This window comes from Vidua macroura, chromosome 1 (assembly GCF_024509145.1).
Source record: "Vidua macroura isolate BioBank_ID:100142 chromosome 1, ASM2450914v1, whole genome shotgun sequence".
In the NCBI taxonomy this organism is placed as follows: Eukaryota; Metazoa; Chordata; class Aves; order Passeriformes; family Viduidae; genus Vidua; species Vidua macroura.
This window is the reverse complement of record NC_071571.1, coordinates 8,821,083-8,842,021: the sequence shown is the minus strand read 5'-3', so window position 1 is coordinate 8,842,021 and position 20,939 is coordinate 8,821,083. Positions and strand designations below refer to the sequence as shown.

Sequence of the window (20,939 nt, the reverse complement as noted above, 5' to 3'; positions counted from 1 at the left end):
CCAGGAGAGGTTACTGCATCTCAGTGGTGCTGCTGCTCTGGAGATGTGCAGAGTCTTGGCCCCCCTGAGCAGCAAACCCAGAGCACTGCTCACCCCCTCCTGGAGTCTCTGTTTCTGCCTCACAACAGGAGGCTGAATTCAGATGTTGCTGCTCATCACAATGTGGTCAGGTCTACTTTTTTCATCCAATTATATGTCATAATCAAGTGTAAGTTTGAAATCCTCCATTTTAAATCCTCAAAACTGAAAGAGGAAGCATGACAAAAGACTACCTAGGAGGTTACCTGCATTAGCACACTAAGGCAGGCTTTTAGAGCTCTAGTGACATTTATTTTCTACTATGAGTGATCTTTAATAGACACAACAGAGGAAATAAAAGATGTAATCAAATTATATGGTGCAACTGCATTAAAAACTCAGACTTAAGGACTGCTTTTCAGAAGCACTGAACACCATTTATCCCCTCTGACTAATCTGGTATCTCAAACCTTAAAAAAAAGGGCAGGGGGTAAAAAAAAAAATTGAGATTGGTCAAACTTCAGGCTCTCTTACTTTGAAAATTACAGACAAAGGAGACAATGCTTATCTCACAATAAAGGGTCTTTACTATCAGGATTATTTAAAACCTCTCTAATTGCTAACTGTAATTCTAAAACCAGGCAGTACTTCTGCAGTTTACACATCATCTAAATGTTGCTATTATTATAAGTGCAATTGAAGATACAACATATTTTTGTTCAAGAGACATTCTCAGGCAATAGACCTTTATATGTATGACTGTTAGAAAATAATCACTGCAGTTTACTCCTTAAAAGACCAGACCTTTAAGTAATCATCAAAACAATAACAGAGTTATTCTCTACTCCAAATATTGAGTCAGAATCACAACTGATGCCTCACAGCACCTGTAACAGTTGCTTCCCATCACATTGAAATTAAAAAATTAGTTAGTAGGGATAGTAAAGATTCATCAGTCATAGATTAAAGAAAAAAAACTCAAAGCCATTCTTACCTGCGCTTCCCCAAGGTCATTATTGACCACGGTGAAGTTTAGTCCAAGTTCTTCCACATCCCCTTCATAGCTCTTTAGAAAAAGCAAATTTTTGTACATTTCTGGGTCTAGTGAAGCTAAGTGATGAATGTCAACATCAGCACTCGTCCCTAATAATTTTGAGAGGAAAAAACTAGCAAATGGCAGCTCCACCAGCATATTTTCATAAAGAGCCTGAAAAATAAAGCAATTAAAACACATTAGATTTTATTGCAGTACACGCAGGAATTCAGAAGGTTATTGTCTATTTCTCAACTTTTGAGTAATTCTGTCTTAATTTGGAGCCTGAGTAGGTTCTTCTGGCATGAAAATAGCTCAAATATTACAAAAATTTAAAAATATTAATCCAAAATTTGAAATGTGAATGTTTTTGTGAAAAACCAAGGTCCCAAGTCTCACAAATTAATTATGTTGTCTTTTAAAATGCAAGGTCATTGTTTATTTGTCATTACTCCTTATCCAAATTGCATTTATTTTCAGGAAAAGCAAGGTTTGCTAAAGGACAAAGCAACTGCATCAAGAATGTCTTGCAAAGTAAGTTTACACCTCTACTTCCATTAGCACCATCACATTCAGTACTATTCCTTTCATATCAATCACTACATGCAGAACTGTCATCCCCCTCATCCCCTTAAAATAACTCTGTAAACCCAGTGCATTTTAAACTAATAAAAACTATGTGGTGCATGTTACAGAGATTCATGGCTGCACGTTTGGTGAATTCCACAGTCAAAACATCCTCGTTCCCAAGCCAAGAGTTTACCAGTTCTGGCTGTGTCACAGGTCCAATCCTTTCTGTGCCTGACCTTGTTACAGATGTCAAAAATTAATGAACCAAACATGTACCTAAGCCAAATCTTTTGACTGCAACCTCAAATTATCTCCAAGAATTTTCAAACTCCAGCAACACCATTCTAGGTTCATCTACCATATGAGCACATTTCCATGTAATGCAAAGTATCTTTGCATTGTTTTTTATTAAGTCAGTAACAACTCCTTGCTTGGAAGAAAAAAGTACTTATGGTAGCTCTCATAAGAATGAGAGGTGTAGCCTTCAGAGCTATTCTGAATAAAGGACCTTGCTTTAAAAAGACCCATTCCTGGCACATGCTGCCTTTCTCATTGTCCACTCTGTTTGCCACATCAGCATCTCTACCAATGACAACCAAATTTTTACAGAACATTAATATCACTGCCAGGCTGATCAGACAAGGCATCACCAACATAACATCACTGTAATATCATTGTTTGCTCCATTTTAACTTTCCAAGAGCAAAGTTTTGGTGTTACTTAATTCTTCCATAATCTGCTGCAAAAAGATTAGAAAAGGAATCCCACTGAGGGGAAAAAAAACAAAACTGAAAAAAGATTAATAGATGCAGCTCTAATCATTCAATTATATTCCAACAAAGACTTTAAGAAAAATATACACAATTCCTTAAACTTTTGAAAGAACATTTTTCTATGAGGTGAGTTAGACCTTGCAGAAAAACCTGAGAATAACGAGTTCAAAGCCAAAGGGTGCATTATATTTAGAGCCATATGATTTATTCAAGGTGTAGAAGTCAAAATCCTCATTTGTATAGCTGACTTTAAAAGCAAACTAGAGGGATAAATCATTAATTTGCCATGTGTAAGGTCAGTGTTTGCTGTTCCTGCATTAGTAACAATAAAGCTATTGTAATTCCTTAAATATATCAAAGCTACCCGAATTTAAAATGGAATTCCATCTGTGACTCATAAAATGTAAATGCAGAGGTGTAATTTTTTACACAAGGCAGGTTTAAGCCTTTAGAGCATTCAATATACAAGGACTAATAAATGATAGCACTAAAAACTATGATCACATCAGCTAAATGGATTATAAATTAAATTTCCATAATGTATGCAACTGAAATACAAATGTAGACATAAATCAAGGTATTTTCTAAACACAGGTTAATTACACAAATTCAAAACCTGTCTATTTTTTATGCAAAATAATCCACTTAGCATTTTTCAAACTGGTCTTAAGTCTTCACCACTTGCAACACTTGATCCTAGAAGCGTATCAATAATTCCTTGTCAGGAAAAAACAGCAATAGGTATATTGAAGAAACTTGTATGTTATTTTTCAAGTGTCTGTCTTTTATGAGTGTTTATTGCTAGAAATTGTGCCAAAATGATTTGAAATAAAAAGGATTAATTATGGTAGAAGCTTTTTAATATAAGTGAGTGCAGCTGCAATGCAATTAATGCAAATTGTGATGCTATCAGGAAAATAAATGTGAACAACATCACTGGCTATTTCTGTTTGCTGCCAAATAACTTCAGTAATTTACTACATTAAGAATCAATAAAAAAAATAATGCATTTCAAATGCATCACTATTAATCTTCAGGTAGTTCCAAAGTGAACATTTATAACTTCATCTAAAAACTATATAAAGCATTTTTAAATAAACTAAATTGTGCAACTTGAGAATAACTTTAATTACTCCCTCTCTTAGCTAAGTGATTGCAATATTCAAAATAAAGTATTTTTGGAAAGAAGACAAACAGTAGTGTTTCAATTAGTTTGAAAGTCAAGCTATCCTAATAAAGTTTAATAAAAAATGCACTAAAACTCTGGTGAATAAAGTCATGATGAACTTTGGTTTTGTTTCAAAGAGGTGAAGGCCACCATTACAGCCCCAGCAGTGTGCAGAGACACTAAGAAGTGCTGTGTACAATAGGAGTAAATAAACTGAAACCTTATTTTCTGGATTCCATCTAACTTTCCTGTTTCTCAGTCAGCATCAACTGATCAAGCTACCTGCTGTTGCTAAAAAATGTGATTCCACACATTCCTGCCAGGGCACCAAAACCATCAGCTGCTGATCCCCCTGGGTTTGTTTGCAAGCAGGGCAGCTGTACAGTAGAAGCTACAGGGTCATTACAACCTGAGTAAGGTTCAAAACTTGCAGATTATTTGTGCTGTGCTTTTTTGGCGCTGTTGGATTTGGAGTTTGCAGAGTGGGTGTGTGTTGGTGGCCACAGCATGGACATTGAAGCTTCTTCTAAATTAAGAGTAAGATCCAGCTCACAGCCATGGCTGAAATGGGGTAGGAATTGCAGGACAATTTGTTTTTACCAGGAGCACAACCTTCAAGCTGCCAGCTGCCCATGGAAGCCCACCCTGATGGGGATTTTTATTACTAAAGCTAATCTAAGGGCCAAGAGGGAGACTTCCCTCCTTCCTTGTTTTTCCATACTGACCAGCCTTGGGAAGCTCTAAGTTACCCTGTTTTAAGCTTAGTTTCTTGCCTGTCTGAACTCTCTGAACTGGCTTCCTGCAAACATCAGCAGCAAGGAGGCAGGAGCCCAGCATCTGCAACAGGCAAGGGAATGGTGACCACCTCTACCAGAGGACAGCAGCTGCCAAATTAACCAGCTGCAGTGTGAAACTGCATCATTGGAGTATACCTACACAGTCCTTTAATACAATATATGGTCATGCTCTCCACACAGAACTTGTCCTCTTTCTTCTTCTCACAGCCAATGAGCAACAACACTGATGGCAGAAACTGGCCTGCTCTTGGACAGAGATGTCTACTTCTGTTTGCAAAATCAGAGCTTCCTGTCCATACACTGCTTGAGGAGCTCAAAGCCAGCAAGTTTAACCAATGTATATTTTAAAAACTAATGTCTTCTCAAACTTCAAGTACTCTCACCCTCTCCCAAGTTTCCTTTCATTCTGCAGTAATCACCAATGCCTTTCTATGATGAGCTCTGACAGTTCCCATTCCCAGCTTCCCCATGTGAGCCCCTGACCCCACTGTCTCTACCCTGCAGCCCATAACCTGCAGCAGGCCTATGGAAGGCAAAGAGCCCAGATGGGAAGTCCTGAAAAGAGCAATTGGTGGCCATGTATGGCATCAGACTTGCAGCTTCTAACATTCAGAATTGGGAGTCAACACCAACAACCTCAACCCATCCCAGAAGGGCAATTTGCAGGTACAAGCTTGGGGTAAGAGGCTGGTCTGAAGCAGAGACAGTGATGTTCATATCAAGGGCAATCCCACAAGCACTGTAATGCTCACAGGGTGACACATTCCCAAGTAGCTAAAAGGTAATGTCTGCTGAAAAGGCCAACCTGGACTTCCCAGTACTCTTTCAAACTCATGTGGATTAGGAATGCTCTTTAGCTAAAAGTTGACATCTCTAGATATCAAAAAAAGTAATTTAAAACCTTCTAAAATGACTAAACAAAAAAAATCAAATTATTTTTAGTACTCTCCAACCCAGTGTTCTAATTATGTCAGGCCTTTTCTATTTTCTGAAGAGATGGTTAAAATAAGGGGTTTTTTTTCTGGTTAAAAGGCCAAGAGCAATTACTTCACTATGGAAAACGTAGTATTCAGTGAAAGGAACTTCATCCACCTGTCTCCCTCTTTGTGAGAATGCCTGCAGAACACACCAGCATATTAAAAACCACCAAAATAACAGAAAGCCTACTGTGGTTAGTAGTTTTCACTTCACATGCAGTCCAAAGTCCGTTGTTCCTCTTTTAAATAATCTCAGCTACCTATGATTACAGTTTAGTTCCAAAGTAATTGACTGCTACAGGGATTGGCCTTTACTCAGTTCGGTGACACAGATCACAATGTGGGCATTTGAAGTGATGAAAAATGAGATCTTCAGTCACAAATATACTGAATGCACTCACTACACATCTGTGACGTGGAGGAACAAGAAACAGTTCTTTAAAGCAAGCACCCTTCAGAATACAGGCATGCAATTAGTATCTGTAATGAATTATGGAAGAAGGATCTGGGCTGAGGGACAGCTGTACACAGTGGCAAAAAGAGAAGGATGACAGTTCTCTGGACAAGGAGGACTTTTCCTCTTTCAACAAAATAACAGTACTGCCTGACAGGGACTCCAGATGGTAACTATCATGATACCATTTAAGTACTCCATAGTCACACATGGTATTGTTCAGGTATGACCCCAAGATTGGGAAACTGCTCTTCAGAAAGAGATGATTTCACACCATGTTTTAAATTTGGACAAAATGTAAGCTGTTGGAGTCAGTTCAGCCAGATTAGCAATACACAGTAGAGGTTACACGAGCACTTCAACATGCTGAATAAGGTTCAACAAATTGCATGAACAAATTCACAGATGAACTAATTAAACCTCCCTCCCTGTAAGGCAGCTTTAGTGCCTTTACTTACACTTTCAGGTCTAAAACTAATTCTCATTTATTATTTCACTAAAATCTTTCTTAAGAAAAATAATCAGGCACTGCTTCTACTTTCCATTAATCCTTCACAACCCTGAACTGTATTTTAAAGCATAAACAATGCTAAAGTCATATCCCTAGAAAGATGCACAGCTTTTGGGATAAGGCAGTAAATGACTGGACTTAAATTCAGTTATTTCCATAATCAGTCCCCAAGACCATAACCCCTTCTATTTCAGTAATTTTAAACAGTTACTATTAAATAATACTTAGCACTTACAGAGTGCAATAGATCTTCAAAGCTGTACAGAACCATTAATAAAAATGAACGAAAAATAGCAAAACCATTAGAACTTCCTTCTACATTATTATTTATATCCTAGAAATATTTCATCACACTCACAAAGCTTTTGGGGGCAGCAGAGACTTTTCAACCCTAATGAAAAAGATCAAACTAAAAATTTACATTAAATTAAAATCAACATGTACTCATATTTTGAAGCATTTTTAGATCTAACATTTAGTAATCTCTAGATAAAATAATTTCTTAAAGATATGCTTAATAATGTGCTTAAAAGTGAGCAAACCCCAAATGATATTGTTTCTAATGCCAATACAGTAAAATAAAATTATTTCTCCCAGGTGTGTGTCTCAGTGCAATGTGTCCTGTTACCTTGGAGCTGTAAGCCACTCTTTCCAAGCCTCTGAGCAGCAGCAGATGTCTAGATGCATTTGTATCACCAAAGAAATGGAAAATCTGGTGCATTATCTTCTCTGTATTACTGTGAAAATTCATAGCTTGCCTTTGTTCTGTCTTTTAAAAGAACAGGAGTCCAAAATTCCACAGTTTGATGCCTGTAATTCAGCTTCTGCAAGCTTTAATAGCCCTTGCAGCAGTGTCAACATAATTGAATTTTTAAATTATTGTTATTGCTTTCTTAGAAAAAGCCTTTTGTAAATTGGTTTTACCTCAGATTTCCCACTCAGTGTGAATTTGAAGGTCAGTAAGTACAAGTTTATAGAAGTTTCAGAGATTTGAGGTGGCAAGACTCAGGTGTAAAGGATCTGCCTGTCACAGGTGCTGCAAATCCCTGAAATGGATGGCAGGGGTGTGGCAGCACAGACCAAATTCCTAACTCCTGAACACAGGACCAGGAAAATGTAAGGATCCATTCCCAAAGACTTCATTGGATCATATCAACTGTAATGACCTTGAGTTAATTTTTAATTTAAAAATGGAAAGTCATGCTAGTATTTTTATTCTAGGTATTTAGGATGTCCTTAATTACATTAATGTTTATTACTGAAACAGAGTGCTTCAGAAATGCCAGCACGTGCAGAAAACTACCATTTCATCAGCTTGATACTTTATTTCTCATTTAATAGGAACAGTTATCTCTGTAACTTATGTCATAAATATGATATAAATTGCTATCAATGTCATTTGGGGGGGTTTTGAGGGATGAGACAGGAAAGCACTATGGATACCTGTGGATGCACTGGATAACTGATAGTTATCATTCATTACTGAAGTTCCAGTAAAGGCTTAATAGATTTTTCTTGTCTCAAATTTAAACATAATTTAGGAAGAACTTGAAGATCAAAGGAAAACTTCTCCTCCTTATTTAAGTTTAATCTTCTGACATCCTGAAACATTTAATACTATATAACTAACCTCTGGATATGCTCCTAAGATAAATCTCTATTTTAATAGCAGTGAAACTAGTAATTTTTAAAGTTCAAACCAATTTAAGAATTTCAGTAAATATTCCACACCTAATTGATTGAAATGGATGTAGGTGTTCCCAACTGTGAAAAAAGATCAGGATACCATTACCACACACTCTAACTGTTTATTTATTCCCTGTCTAGGAACCTGATTTAGAGGCAATAAAATGCAATCAGTACACAAACCAGAAGCAGGAATCATCTGCTAATGGAACTTTTAATTGAGGAGTGACCACTGACATGAGGTAATTCTTTCCATGCAGAACTCCTTGCAGAGACCTCTATGCACTTTATCACGGTAAACAATCACTAACATATGCATTAAAGAAAATTTAAATACATTATGACCCAATAAATATCACAATCCATCAATAAACACTTTTCCTCCCTAAAGATTTAGAGTTAAAATACCACATTTCAGTAGTCTTTTAGCACTAGACATATATTTACAAGGTTACTACTAACATAGCTATTTGTAATCAAAAGATAATTGGTTTTGTTAAATGCACCAGTACACAAAGGAATTGTCAAGCTGAAGAACTGTGTCAGAAAATAGATTCAAATTAGTTTACATCTGCATTCATAAATCATGAAGTAACTTCCATAAGGTATCAATTCTGCTGTCTTAGGATTGTGCTTCTGCCCTGCAAGTTTAGCATTAAAGGACCATGCTACTTTCCGTGGTAAATTCCTGTTTTGATTCCATATCAGATGATTCAGGATTTTCTGAGACAAATGACCATCAGTTAATTTGCTCTTAAGCAAAATGCTGAATCTACAAAATCATGTGAGAGGTAATTGAAATTAATAAAATCAAGAGTTTATACCAATTACCTCCTCTTTGCATCAGTATCACCAATCCCATACATACCATTCCAGGTATTAGTAGTACCAACTGAGGCTGCAGTAATTAAATAATTAAGGGTGTAGTGACTTAAATCAAGCCAAAGTGGGTCTAGTTAAGTGAACAATAAGAAAAGGGAAAGGGTAGCCTAAAAATCAGAAGGAAAAAAAACACCACACTCCAACAGTCAGAGTGGCAGTGCAATGCTTGACACACCATCCTACCAAACAATCAAGTACATGAAAGTCAGCTCTCACTGTGCAGTTTGCTTGCTTTGCTTTCTTTCCACAAGCTTTTGGTGCACGAATGGCACTCAAATATGTTATTAGAAACATTTCCTTGAATGTTTTAACTCCATACATGAAGCTTATTTATAATTTAAGAGTTTAGGATCTGATGCAGATCTTGCTGTAGAAAGACATCCCTGAATCAATACTTCTTAGATAAAGCCCGAGAATGATTAAGAACTACTTTAGTTTTTCTGCAAAATGGATTCTACAGACACTGCTCATCTTAGAATTGTACCTTCCAGACAGGCACAATACTCAAAGTTACTATAACAGTAACCATAAGGCACACCCTCCAATACACAGAAAAATAATCTAATCAATAATTAGGTCCCACATTTACTTGCAGTCTAATAAAATCTGTATTTGATCTACTATTACTCTTCAAAAATAGGAAAATAAACAGTTTTCATCAATATAATATCTACAAGTCCATACAAATTACTGACCTCCTATATACCATTAAATATTAATGATCAAAGAACAAAACTTAGATTGTATCCACCATCAAAATAATGATAAAATTTAAAATGAACATGTTCGTTTTTCTCAATCCTTGCTGCTTCTTCTATAAAAGTTCTTTACTTGGCTCCACAAAGGAAGGACTCACTTCAAAAACAACTCAAAAGACATTTTGTTCTCCACATTGCTTTCCCAATCATTTAAGGCAGAAGTTGGGTCTTGGCAAAACAAATCTAAATCTTTTCAGAAAACCTCTGTGTTTTCCAAAGACTGCAGATTCTATTGTTTAGAAAAGGGGACTTAATATTATATTGCAAAAATAGATGTTCTTCAGCAACATGAATGTGTGACTCACAAATGTTATTTAATATTCTGGAATAAGAGAGGTGGTAGAATTCAGTAAATTCCAAGACACTGAGTGTATTATACAAAAATCTCTACTGTCAGTCATTCTGCTTAACATGCAAAGACAGTCACTGCAAAACAAAATAAATGCAAGAACTAGCAGGTTTATGTCAAAAGGGAAGAAGAGGAAACCATAAAAATTATCATACTAATCTATCTATGGATTTCCTGCCATATTCTTAAACTAATGCTGATACTTCATGAAATTTAAGTAAATTACCCTAAGAATTAGCAGCTTGATGTCAAAGAATTCCAAATGCAGCAAATGTCCTTTCAAACAACATCTGTCACAGTAACATCATTGAAAAAATGCAAATGCAAACTCGAAATGGAGAAGTATGTTCTATACTAGACTGGCTTTAGGTCAGAACATGGTGAAGTTCAGATTTTAATTCTCTGTCACTGTTCGTCTACCTAGACGCTGTTTCTGCTGGTATGGTTAAACAGTGTTTCCCTCTTTTCAGGTTTGCAGCAGACCACTCAAGAATCAGCATGGAGAAAACCCTCATTTAATATTCCCAGGTATTGCCTCCAAATTTCCTTGCTTTGTTGCTTCTTGGCAGCCTGTCAAAAAAGCACCTTTTGTGCTCTCCTGAGCCAGTTCCACTACAACCCAAATGTGCAGGACCAGAGTCTGCACATGGAGAGATTTTTAGTGCAGCCAGAACAACAACTACTGCATGTGGAAAGGAAGTGGAACCAAACCAGGAGCCTGCCCACAGCCCAAAACTACCAAGAGAGCAAAAGGATCACATCCATCCTTCTGGGACTCCACTTGGGATAAGAAGACTTTACTTTGAAAACAAAGGGGATTTGGGGTTAGAACTCCTCTGCCTGAACATTCCTGATGGCCCAGGACATCCTTGGCTCTCAAGCAAAGCCTGGGGCTCAGGGAGTCCCAGCTGTGCTTCCAGTGGGCAGCACTGAGAGGTTCAAGTCTCTAACCCCTCTGGCTGTAGGAGACTCTTACCAAAGGTGTGCACGGCAAGCTGAGCGTTAAGGAAGAGAAAGGAAAATGCTTAAAAGGCACCAGTGTTAAGGTAATATTTACATTTCGGAGTAAAGTCACCAACAGTTGAGAAATGTAAACTTTGGAAGTGTTTGAGTAGCTGCTGTTTAAGCAAACTCATTTCTGGGTTTTTTTTAAGGATGATTTCAGACAACATATGCAATTACATGATCACACAGTATTATTTCTACAAGACCTTTTGCTCATTCAGTGCCTACAAAAGCTGCATGAACAAGCTATGCATTTTGTACACAGACTTTCATTTCTTCATTACCTAGAAAGATATCCAAAAGTCAGTAATTTATTCAGGATTAAAATTATTTACATTTTCAGATATATCAGTTTTCAATATATGTTTTGTATTTTCAGATCTTTCTGCTTCTGAACTGACCAATTAACAAAGAAGATGCCAAGCTGTTAGAAACTTCCTGATGAGAAGAAAAACTGAATTAGGTGTAACTTTATGGTGCTGAAAGTTAAATGCATTTGGATATTAGTATGAAGTGGTTACCAAGAGACAGAGAATTTCTATAAATTATTATATTTTAATGTATTTGTTTTCTGATAACATTGAAGCTTCTTACGTGAGAGTTTTTGGTGGCAGCACTCTTTACATACTGATTTCCACAAATAAGAAATTGCTGTGGATGCCTGATTGCTTCCGTTGCATTAGATCTACTGTGTTTGCAAAGGGGCTTTTAATAATTCACTATTGCTCACAAATAACCCTGTGCAAAGCATAAAATGGACACATTTTTGAAAATGGATGAGTGGGTATTCAATAACCTAACCAAGATCACAATACTGGCAGGTTTTGAATAGTATGGTCGTGCCTTATCTTTCTGTTTAATTCATCAAGTCTCTAAATACACTACTAAAAAGGTGTCTGTGCACCTGGGCAAGGGTAATTATTAAGTAGCACTGTCAATTCTTACCTTATCTACACATACTGCAAATACAAAAACAATTTATGCTTTCAAAATGTTAAATAATAGATTCTCTGATTTTAAAAAACAAAAAACTCTACTTGTAGCACTCTGTGAAATTAAACACATTTTGCAACTTCTGTCTCTATGCTAATATCTCAAATTCAATTACAGAAGGCAATGTGTTGTTTTGACACAGGAAACTGAAGACTCAAAATTACAATCTTTTTTTTTTAATGTTTCAAACTTTCTCTGACAGTTGAGCCCTTCCTAGATATACACAAAACATTTTTGTGGTGAGGTAACCCCCTTAACAATACCACAAGTGTTTTGCTTTCCAAAAATCTATACCTGCAGAAAGAAAATGGAAGCTTGGATATACAGTATCAGACATAATTACCAGCTGTTGTATTAGCACTGAATCCATCTCCCAACAGGAGTGGGAACATCACTCCAAGATTATTTATTGAAATGGCCGATTTGTAATTTCCATTCTTTAGAAATTTGGATGTGGCAGTAGCTGGGATGCATTAGCAGGGTATTTGCTTACAAAGAGGCAGTTTGATCTAAATCAGTTGACTGGTAACTCCCAAGCACAGCACTGATTCAACAATTCACTGTTTGCCAACAACATCCCTTGAAACCACTTCCAGCTACACCACACAGACATCCAGCTGCGCATCAAACCTCACTGCAAGGCAGCAGCAGGATTTTAGCCTCCAAAATACTCCAAAATACTTTTACATCTTAAATACCTTCAGTATTAGACAGCTAAGTCGCAGTTAATACTTTTTTTCTGAAATGGAATTTGTATTCCAAATTTTGTTTCACAATTATTAGCTTTATAAAAATTATTATTTCAAGTGCTTAGAATGAAATAGCCTCTGTATTAAACCTGACCATAAAAGAAAATTGAATGTAATTAATGTTTGTAATGGTTTCTGTCTTTGTTCCTCTCCCTTCATTTTTCATCTAGCTCAACAAGCATCTATTAGCCTTTGAACATTCATATCACTGAATTATCAAGCACTAAAACTCAAGAAATATGCAAAATGTACAAAATCCTAAACAGAATATGTGAAAAGTAGTTTGCATGTGCCTCTTAACTATGGTAAATGCTGATGGTAAATTTTAAATGCTACCACAAATTGTATACCTCATAGAACTAGTAACTGTTTAAAACATTCGTTTCATATATTCCAAATTATGGAAATGTAAACTGCAGTCATATTCCTAAAAGCTCCAGGCTGAAAATCAAGGATAACGTGAATTTCCTGTACCTTCTGAGTATATAATTTATTAAAATCAACCAGAAATTTAGTAGTAATGTTCATACCCAGTATCTGAAAGTTACTGTCTCTCAAGTCTGGGAAAATCTTTGGTTTTTCCCATCCACTCTTCCTAATTAGAAAAAAACATTACTGAATAATTTCAGCACTGCTATAGCTTTGTATTACAGAACACTGGTTTTACCTTTCCAAGCATTCTCCCAAGGAAGTAGTAATGTCGGGCGTATGAGTCTCCAACGAGCATCTGTGCAGCAGGGTTAGGGTAAAGCAGTCCTTCATTGGTGGTCTTAAAAAAACCCTGGTTAGGGTTAAATCCTGATTTGAGGAGTTCATTGAGAAATTCTCTGAAAATTCCACCACCATCAATACCAGCTTCATCAAGACCGTGTGCATTAAGCAAGTGAACACGAATGCGCTTCTTTAGGTCAGGTTCTGCAGGGAAAGGAGAGAGACAAACTCAAATGCAATTGTCTGCTTCAGTTTTGTATGGCTAAACACACATGTAACTATACACACAAGCTATATATGCTAGAGTAAAATTTGACCTAGTAAACAGTAGCAAAACTCTTATTACTGGCTTGAATTTTGGAATATTCAGTTTGTGAAACACTCAATTTGTAGAAAAGATACTGTCTTAAGAGTCATCAAAAAAGAAGTGGATAATACCACAGGTAGGGAAAGAAAAAAAAATCCAACAAATATTAAGAGACCTAGGAATAACTTGAAAATTGTATTCATACAAAATATTGTGCGTGCAAGATCACACAGATTCACATGAATGTGAGATTTAATTCAATGTAGTAAAATTTACAGTACTACATCCCATTATCAAAAGGAGCCCTGCACTATTATAAGACACATTCAATCAAGCAAATCCTGTTCAGTCCATAAGTATTTCTTGGCCAAGATTACTAAAGCAGATAATATCTAATGAATTACATAGAAAAATATACTAATTACAATTATTTGGACAAGCAAATGGGAAGAAAAGCACCATAAAAATAGCTGGTAAGAGACCATTTAGACTGCAATAATCAGAAATAATATGAGTGAGAATTACTTCTGTAAAAACAAAGAAATTTAACTTTTAAGAACTTTCACATCTCAGAGCTGATACACCTACAGCATACCAGTCAAATAAGCAAATATGGAACTACATGGTAAGAACAATAAAGTGTTGTAACAAGGTGATAACTTAACTGCTAACCTACCATTCTCAGGAGAAAGTTTATCATAAGCATCTTCATAAATATAATTTCTTCTGATAGTGACATTAATTCCATCCAAAAATGGCCCATCTCCTTGAACTTCTTGTTTATCAGCATATATCAGTCTTTGAAAAATCTGTTTAAATGAGTGAAAAGAGCAATCATGTCATTGTGCAGATCTAAATATACAATAAGAGATGGTTATTCACTACTGTTACTATCCTTTGAGCTGCCTCTGGCACTCACTTTCAAGTGGTCTTCTCTCTCATTGAGCTGCAGAAACTTAATACAGAGCCATGACCCATAGAAGGGGAGGAGGGGGACAGAAATGCAAAGAATTTTCTGTGCTAAGATAACATCCTCAGTTCTTTCTACATAAAGAAGCACATCTACAGACATTGTGCCAGTGCTTCCAGTTTCCTCTCCCTAACTTTCAGAGTTTTGAAATGCAAAATATTCAAAAACAAACGAAAAATGTCCCATGAGTATTTTACACACAGAGAGGTTATTCTCAATACTGGTAAATAATTTTTGTTGCAGTTTCCAGTGGTCAGGAAAATTCTCAGTAATAAGAAAATAGGTATCACTTCCCCTTGTATAAGCCGTGAATAAATAATTCAGATTAAAATCATGGATATTTACTGCCATATTAAAAAAAGAACCAGAGCATCATAAAAATTCAAAACAATTATGCCAGGTGAAGTACAAATTGAACTTCACACTGTCCATTTTCAAGTCTTCACAATAGGAACCTGTTCCCCTGAAGAGTAACTGTAGGTCACTGCGTTTCTATGCCAAGATAGCATGGGAGGGGGTTGCCTAATGTGTAATAATATTCCCTCTATCCAGGGAGTGTATGTTTACTATATTGTCTCTTGCCATCATTCCCATATTCAATAAATAGTCTAGCACATTTTCCAAGGGATATAATCTCCCAGTAGTAAGTCAGGCCATTTTAAATGAAGAAGATTAAGTAAGAGTCTGCAGGGTTTTTTTAAGAACAACAAATTTACCATGAAAGAGGAAATCTGACCACAGCAAACAGAGTAAGGTCTCAAATCTACTGTTTTTATGTGCAACTGCTGCTAGCGGAGAAGATGCTTTCCAACCAGGAAGATTACAGTACAGACAAAGCAGGAATCTTTCCTAAGGAACACAGCAGGAAAATAAGAGAAAATAGTCCTAAGCTGCAGAAAGAGAAACAAGGGATGGACACAAAGAAAAAAGTTCATCATGGGAGTGATTAGGTATTGGAAAAGGTTACATAAGAGTTTGTGAAATCTCCATTTCTGAGATAGTCAAAACTCATCTGGACAAGTCCTTGTGCATGCTGACCCAAGCCTGAAGTTATTCTTGAGTGAGGAAAGATGTGGACTAGAGTACTTCTAGTGGACAGAGGTCCCTTCTGGCCTAAATTTTTCTACAGTTTTATACCATCAAGACATGTTGTCACAGGCACCTTTTTTATGTACAGAGCATGAAACTATGCTCACAACCACTCTCCTTCCTGAAGCAGGCCTAGATACAGTTTATTAATTATTGTTACCCAACTCCAGATGGAAAAAATCACCTGGCATTACATCTCATAGCAAAACTCTTTTTGGTACTGACTCCCTACATAACCCAGTGTTCATGGATGTGTTAGTCCTGAAAATGTGAACTCTGATGCACAACTGAGGCATTTGCAATGACTTCAGACAGAGAAAAACAAGCAAGGCTGACTGAAGAACACACCACAGGCACACTGACCAAAATATGGCCTAAGGAGGTGAGAAGCAAGGCACTGCTACAAATTGGATTCATTACCTCCCACAGACTGAAAGGTGCACCCCAATATGCCTTAAAGGCTGAAGGGGAAAACATTCCCTGGGGCCAGAAAGCTGAAGAGCTTACCATGGAACTGGACTCTGTAATTGCTTGTTAGAGTATCTGTTAAGTCAAGGTAAAAATGGCAGGAGGAAGTCAGAAAATGAAAGGGCATATGAACAACCCCCGCACACAAGCAGCACTGTGCTTACCATATTAAATTACAGAGCAATAGGCAGCAACTGACCAAAAGGAAAAACAACTCTTATTATGGTCGTGGTATTTTCTTATTGCAACTTGCTCAGTAGAGGCAGTGTGAGACTCCAAGGAATGCTGACTCCCACTATTATACAAAAAGGACTGTACACATTTGTTCCAAAATACAGTGTAACAGGATCTCCTCTTTGAACTATATTAGTTCTGTTGTAGCTTTATCCTTATCTCCAAGCTCTCATGCTATTGTTACTTCAGCTTTTGTGATAAAAGTACACAAGATTCTATGAATTCAAATTGCACCAAAAAAGACTTTATGAAATCCAAAAACATAACATGTATGCATCTCAACACAGCTTTAAGAAGTCCAGAGGTTGGAAGGCAGTGACTAAGTCATGACATAGAGATCCTTGCTTGAGATCAGTTCCTATCATTTCCCTGTAATCCTAGTGAGGGATTGCCATACAGTAATTAGAAAGATGTTTTGTTGGAACAACTGTTTCATAGGATCCTGAGAAAAAAACACACATTTTCTACCAAAGCTGCCTCTGTCGGTTTTGACAAAAAAAGACTGACTTTCCCTGTGGAATTACTCCTCATTCTTTTGATGGTGTCTTGAAACGTAACATTTCCAAGATAATTTAGGCAGCAGTTTTTAAATAATTGATATTGTTGAAAACTAAACCAGTATTAAAAGAAATGTGCTTAACAAAAAAAAAAGCTTTAAGAATATTTATGATGCAAACTGAAATAGGTAAGAGAACTAAAAATTACACATATAAAATCTCAAAAATATTCAAAAGCAAATCCAATCAATCAAGTATAAGAATCTTCCAAGTTTTAAGCTATACACTCTATGAAAGTTCAGCTACTCAGCTATGAATGCAGGAACTTAATCTCTAGGTGTTAATTTCCCAAAATGGACATCCATAACCTCATTTGGAGCAAACCCACCCAGTGCTCCCGAGTCTCCAGCTGTGACCCTGCACTCTGGTACAACACACAACTGGCCGGGGCTGTGCCACCACAAGAGGGTGCAATCACGTAGAGCCATCTCTGCCGGGACTGCAAACTGCTCTCAGCTGTCAGAATAAATGTTCCTGACTTTAATGCAAATATTATTAAGGGCAACACAAGCAGGAAAGTAAGAGAGAAGTCAGTAACTTCAAATGCTCAGTTGCTGTATGAGTACTGCAGAAAACCAGTGCAGACTGTCATATCCTTCTGTAGGATTCCATCTACATTCTGTAGGGAATCCATCCAGTTTCTACTTCACTAAGTGCTCTCTTTACACTTACTCAAAACAAAAAACTAAAAACACCAATTGCATATTAAATTAGAAATTAGGTACCTTTACTCTTTCTTCAAAAGGAACTACAAAAGGTAGCTCTGTCAGAATTGCAAGTTGTCGTTCTTCAGATACAGAAAGAGGTGCTGGTTCCAAACCCACTTAAAATAGAAATAATAATTTAAAAAATTTTAGAAAGAACATTTTTTGAAACAATTTATTTTGTATCAAGTGACTCAATCTACTTTGTATAAAATACATACATTAAAATAGTTTATTTACTACATACTTACTCAAAGCCTTACCTTTCTTTAAACATTAGTTGCTACAGGCAAACTAAAATATAAGTAGTGAAAACACACAAAACAAAATGCATATACAAACAAGTACTTCTGTACCTCTATTCAGAAAAAAAAATCTTCTTATTGACATTTTAGCTTAGGAATTAAGAAAAAATGCATGATATAAGACAATTAGCAACTGTGATAATTTAGAATTTTCATTGCAGAAATATACAATATTCCTATTCTGATGCTCAGAATAGTTTACAGTTATTGTGCTTTCAATTACATCATCGAGTTTCAATCAAGTCATTTTAGGTAAAAACTTGAAGAATTAAACCAAATCTAAGGAAACCAACAGAAAGATAACATTTATTTCAATGAGTTTTCTCTCCTAACAGCAAAGTCACAGCGACCACATTAAATCCCAGTGACTGAAGAAACAATGAAAACATCATCAAGAACCTGTATAATGCATTTAAGACAAAAATCTTGGAGAAGAATTCAAGTAGACACAGAAGAGAATCTCATTCATGCATTTCCCAAAGTACTGTGCAGCTCCTTTGAACTCACAGGGTATTTTTAGGAACCAACTCAACTTTTGGTGATGCACAGTAGAAATGACAATCCTGCTCTAGCTTTATGGGAGGAAACTCGGTGAGCACATATCTGACTGTAAATTAATTAAGTGCAGTCAGTATTGCTCACTGACAAGCCACTGTGGCCAAAGGTCCACCTGACTTCAGTCTACAGATGTAACAACACCTACAGTTCCTTGATTGTTTCATTTTCCTGTTTAATAATCACCTTTGAAAAAAGACTCCAGAGTCTGGACACATAGAGTGTATTACCAAATACGTAAATGCTTCATGTCATTACCCTGTCTGCAAGTTTTTGATTACAGTTTCAAGGTTTTTTCTTTGGCTTCTACTCATGGTGACAAGCATCATCTGCAATCTTCTGGACCAAACACTTCAATGTTCTTTTTTGTTTGTTTTTTAAATACTCAAAGCACTTTAAGTAGGGATATTTTAAGCACCAATTTAATAGGCTATGACCCTAAGCATCACTAATCTTGATATATAATCATTGGGAGCAGGTTTCAACATTGCAAGCCTTTGGAATTTCTAATAAAATGCTGATTTGTGATTACCTTTAGTTTACTTAGTAAACATTTTTAATTAAAGTCAATGTATGAAGCCTATTAAGCTAACAGTTAAAATCATTTTAAATGAAAAGTGCATGTACAGCAAAGGTAAACTACTACATGACTTCGACAGTTCAATTATTTCAGTCAATTAGTCAATTTTATCTGCATTTCTCCATCACAGCTTCTTTCTTTAAAGAGAAATATGGGATGGAGTCATCAATACAGAGGGCATTTAGAACTCACAAGTCTGCTATTTAAGTAAATGAAAAAGCACAAATAAACATGACCATATGTGATTCAGCAGTACTTTCATGCTAATTGGTTTTAACCCATATGGAGTCAAGAGGGATTAAACAAGTCATGTGCACAAGGTTACCTGCTTGTTTTCACACATTCATGTTGACTGCACTTCCTTTTTAGCCTGACTGTGTATGAAAATGAGGTCTACATGAACACACTGTGCCATCTTTCCTCACCATCTTGCCTCCAACACACCTCTTGAGTTCATCAGCTAAACTTCAACTTTGACAGAGAATAGGAGATTCAAAAGTACCAAGTACTGTGAAAATTTTCAACGGGTCAGAGAGGAGAAATTCCTGTAGCCTGAATACAGGCACAGCCAGGAGAGCAGTGCTCAGTGTGCCAGCTCACCTGGAGCCAGCCAGGAAAAGGAGGGCACACAGCTGCTCACACCTGCACAGCACAGGCATTCCTTATCCCCCAACTGCCCACACCAGGAGAGGCATGAAATGGAGGGAACTGGGGCCATTTGGGGAAGGAAGACTTGGCAGAGAGCTTAAGGTAGTGTAGGTGTGAGGGCAAGGAGAGCAGGAGAACGTGGAAGTGATAAATTTGGAATAGGTTTGGCAGTGGAGAACATCCAGACAGTATAAACAGCTGTGGAGAGTCATGTAGGTCAGTGAAAGAAACAAGGATTGCTGATGTGGAGAAGTGGTGACTTCCAAAGAAAGAAACTAAACTGGGAAAATATATAATCAATAATTCTCAGCAGAACTTTAACTGAGCCAACTAGTTATTATATGGCAACTACACTAATAAGATAATCAAAATAAGCTTTTACCATCATAGCTACTCAAATAAAAATTATCACTATAAGTCTTTAGGTTTCAACCCTGGCCAAAGCTCTTAATTCTGTACAACTCTACAGCAGCATTCAAAGGCTACAGTCTCTCCATGATCTACTGGATCTGACTAAACTAACTCAAGCAGATTGCATCATCTTGAAAGAGAGTAAGGACTTCTGTAGATGAATCATTTTGCTGCTTAAAGGCCCCATTTTAAATTCATTATTAATTCTGCACAAGTGCCAGTGATTTAATGATTATTTTACCTGTTCACAGAGAGGTAAAATTCTAGTATAGTGAAGCTGAAAAGGTATGAAGAGCTGGAAGAAACAGACTGTCCACATGAGAAAGTATATTGGAAGAATCTAGTGTAAATTTACCCTGATTGCTAAGTTTGTCCCATTCTCTAATCATTCTCTGCAAGTTCCATAAAATCCTGATATTTTGAGTAATTCAGAGGTTTACATTTCTGCCTTATCTAATTAGACACAATATTTATAAACAGGAATTAATATTTACAATACAAAGCCTGTTTGTTACAGTTTAATACATAACAAAAATGTTTCTTTATAGTATACAGTAAAAGCAAAATCTCAATGCTTTACATCTTCTGCAACTATTAATTTTCTGTTCTATGCAACTGCCTTTTATACATATTAATACATTATTTTAAGAACACATCATTTCTCCACCTCATCATTT

At 36.4% G+C, this 20,939-nt stretch overlaps 1 protein-coding gene across 2 annotated transcripts in view; it reads right to left on the bottom strand.

Annotated features, from left to right (window-relative positions):
• UBE3C (ubiquitin protein ligase E3C) overlaps positions 1-20,939 on the bottom strand; it is a 71,148-nt gene that overhangs the window by 14,270 nt on the left and 35,939 nt on the right. For both annotated transcript variants that reach the window (XM_053977809.1, XM_053977818.1), the window contains 4 exons: positions 17,785-17,882; positions 14,418-14,550; positions 13,391-13,638; positions 1,013-1,225 (listed from right to left, as the gene is read on the bottom strand). In XM_053977809.1, coding sequence (XP_053833784.1) covers positions 1,013-1,225; positions 13,391-13,638; positions 14,418-14,550; positions 17,785-17,882 — 692 coding nt within the window. The remainder of the gene's footprint in view (positions 1-1,012; positions 1,226-13,390; positions 13,639-14,417; positions 14,551-17,784; positions 17,883-20,939) is intronic.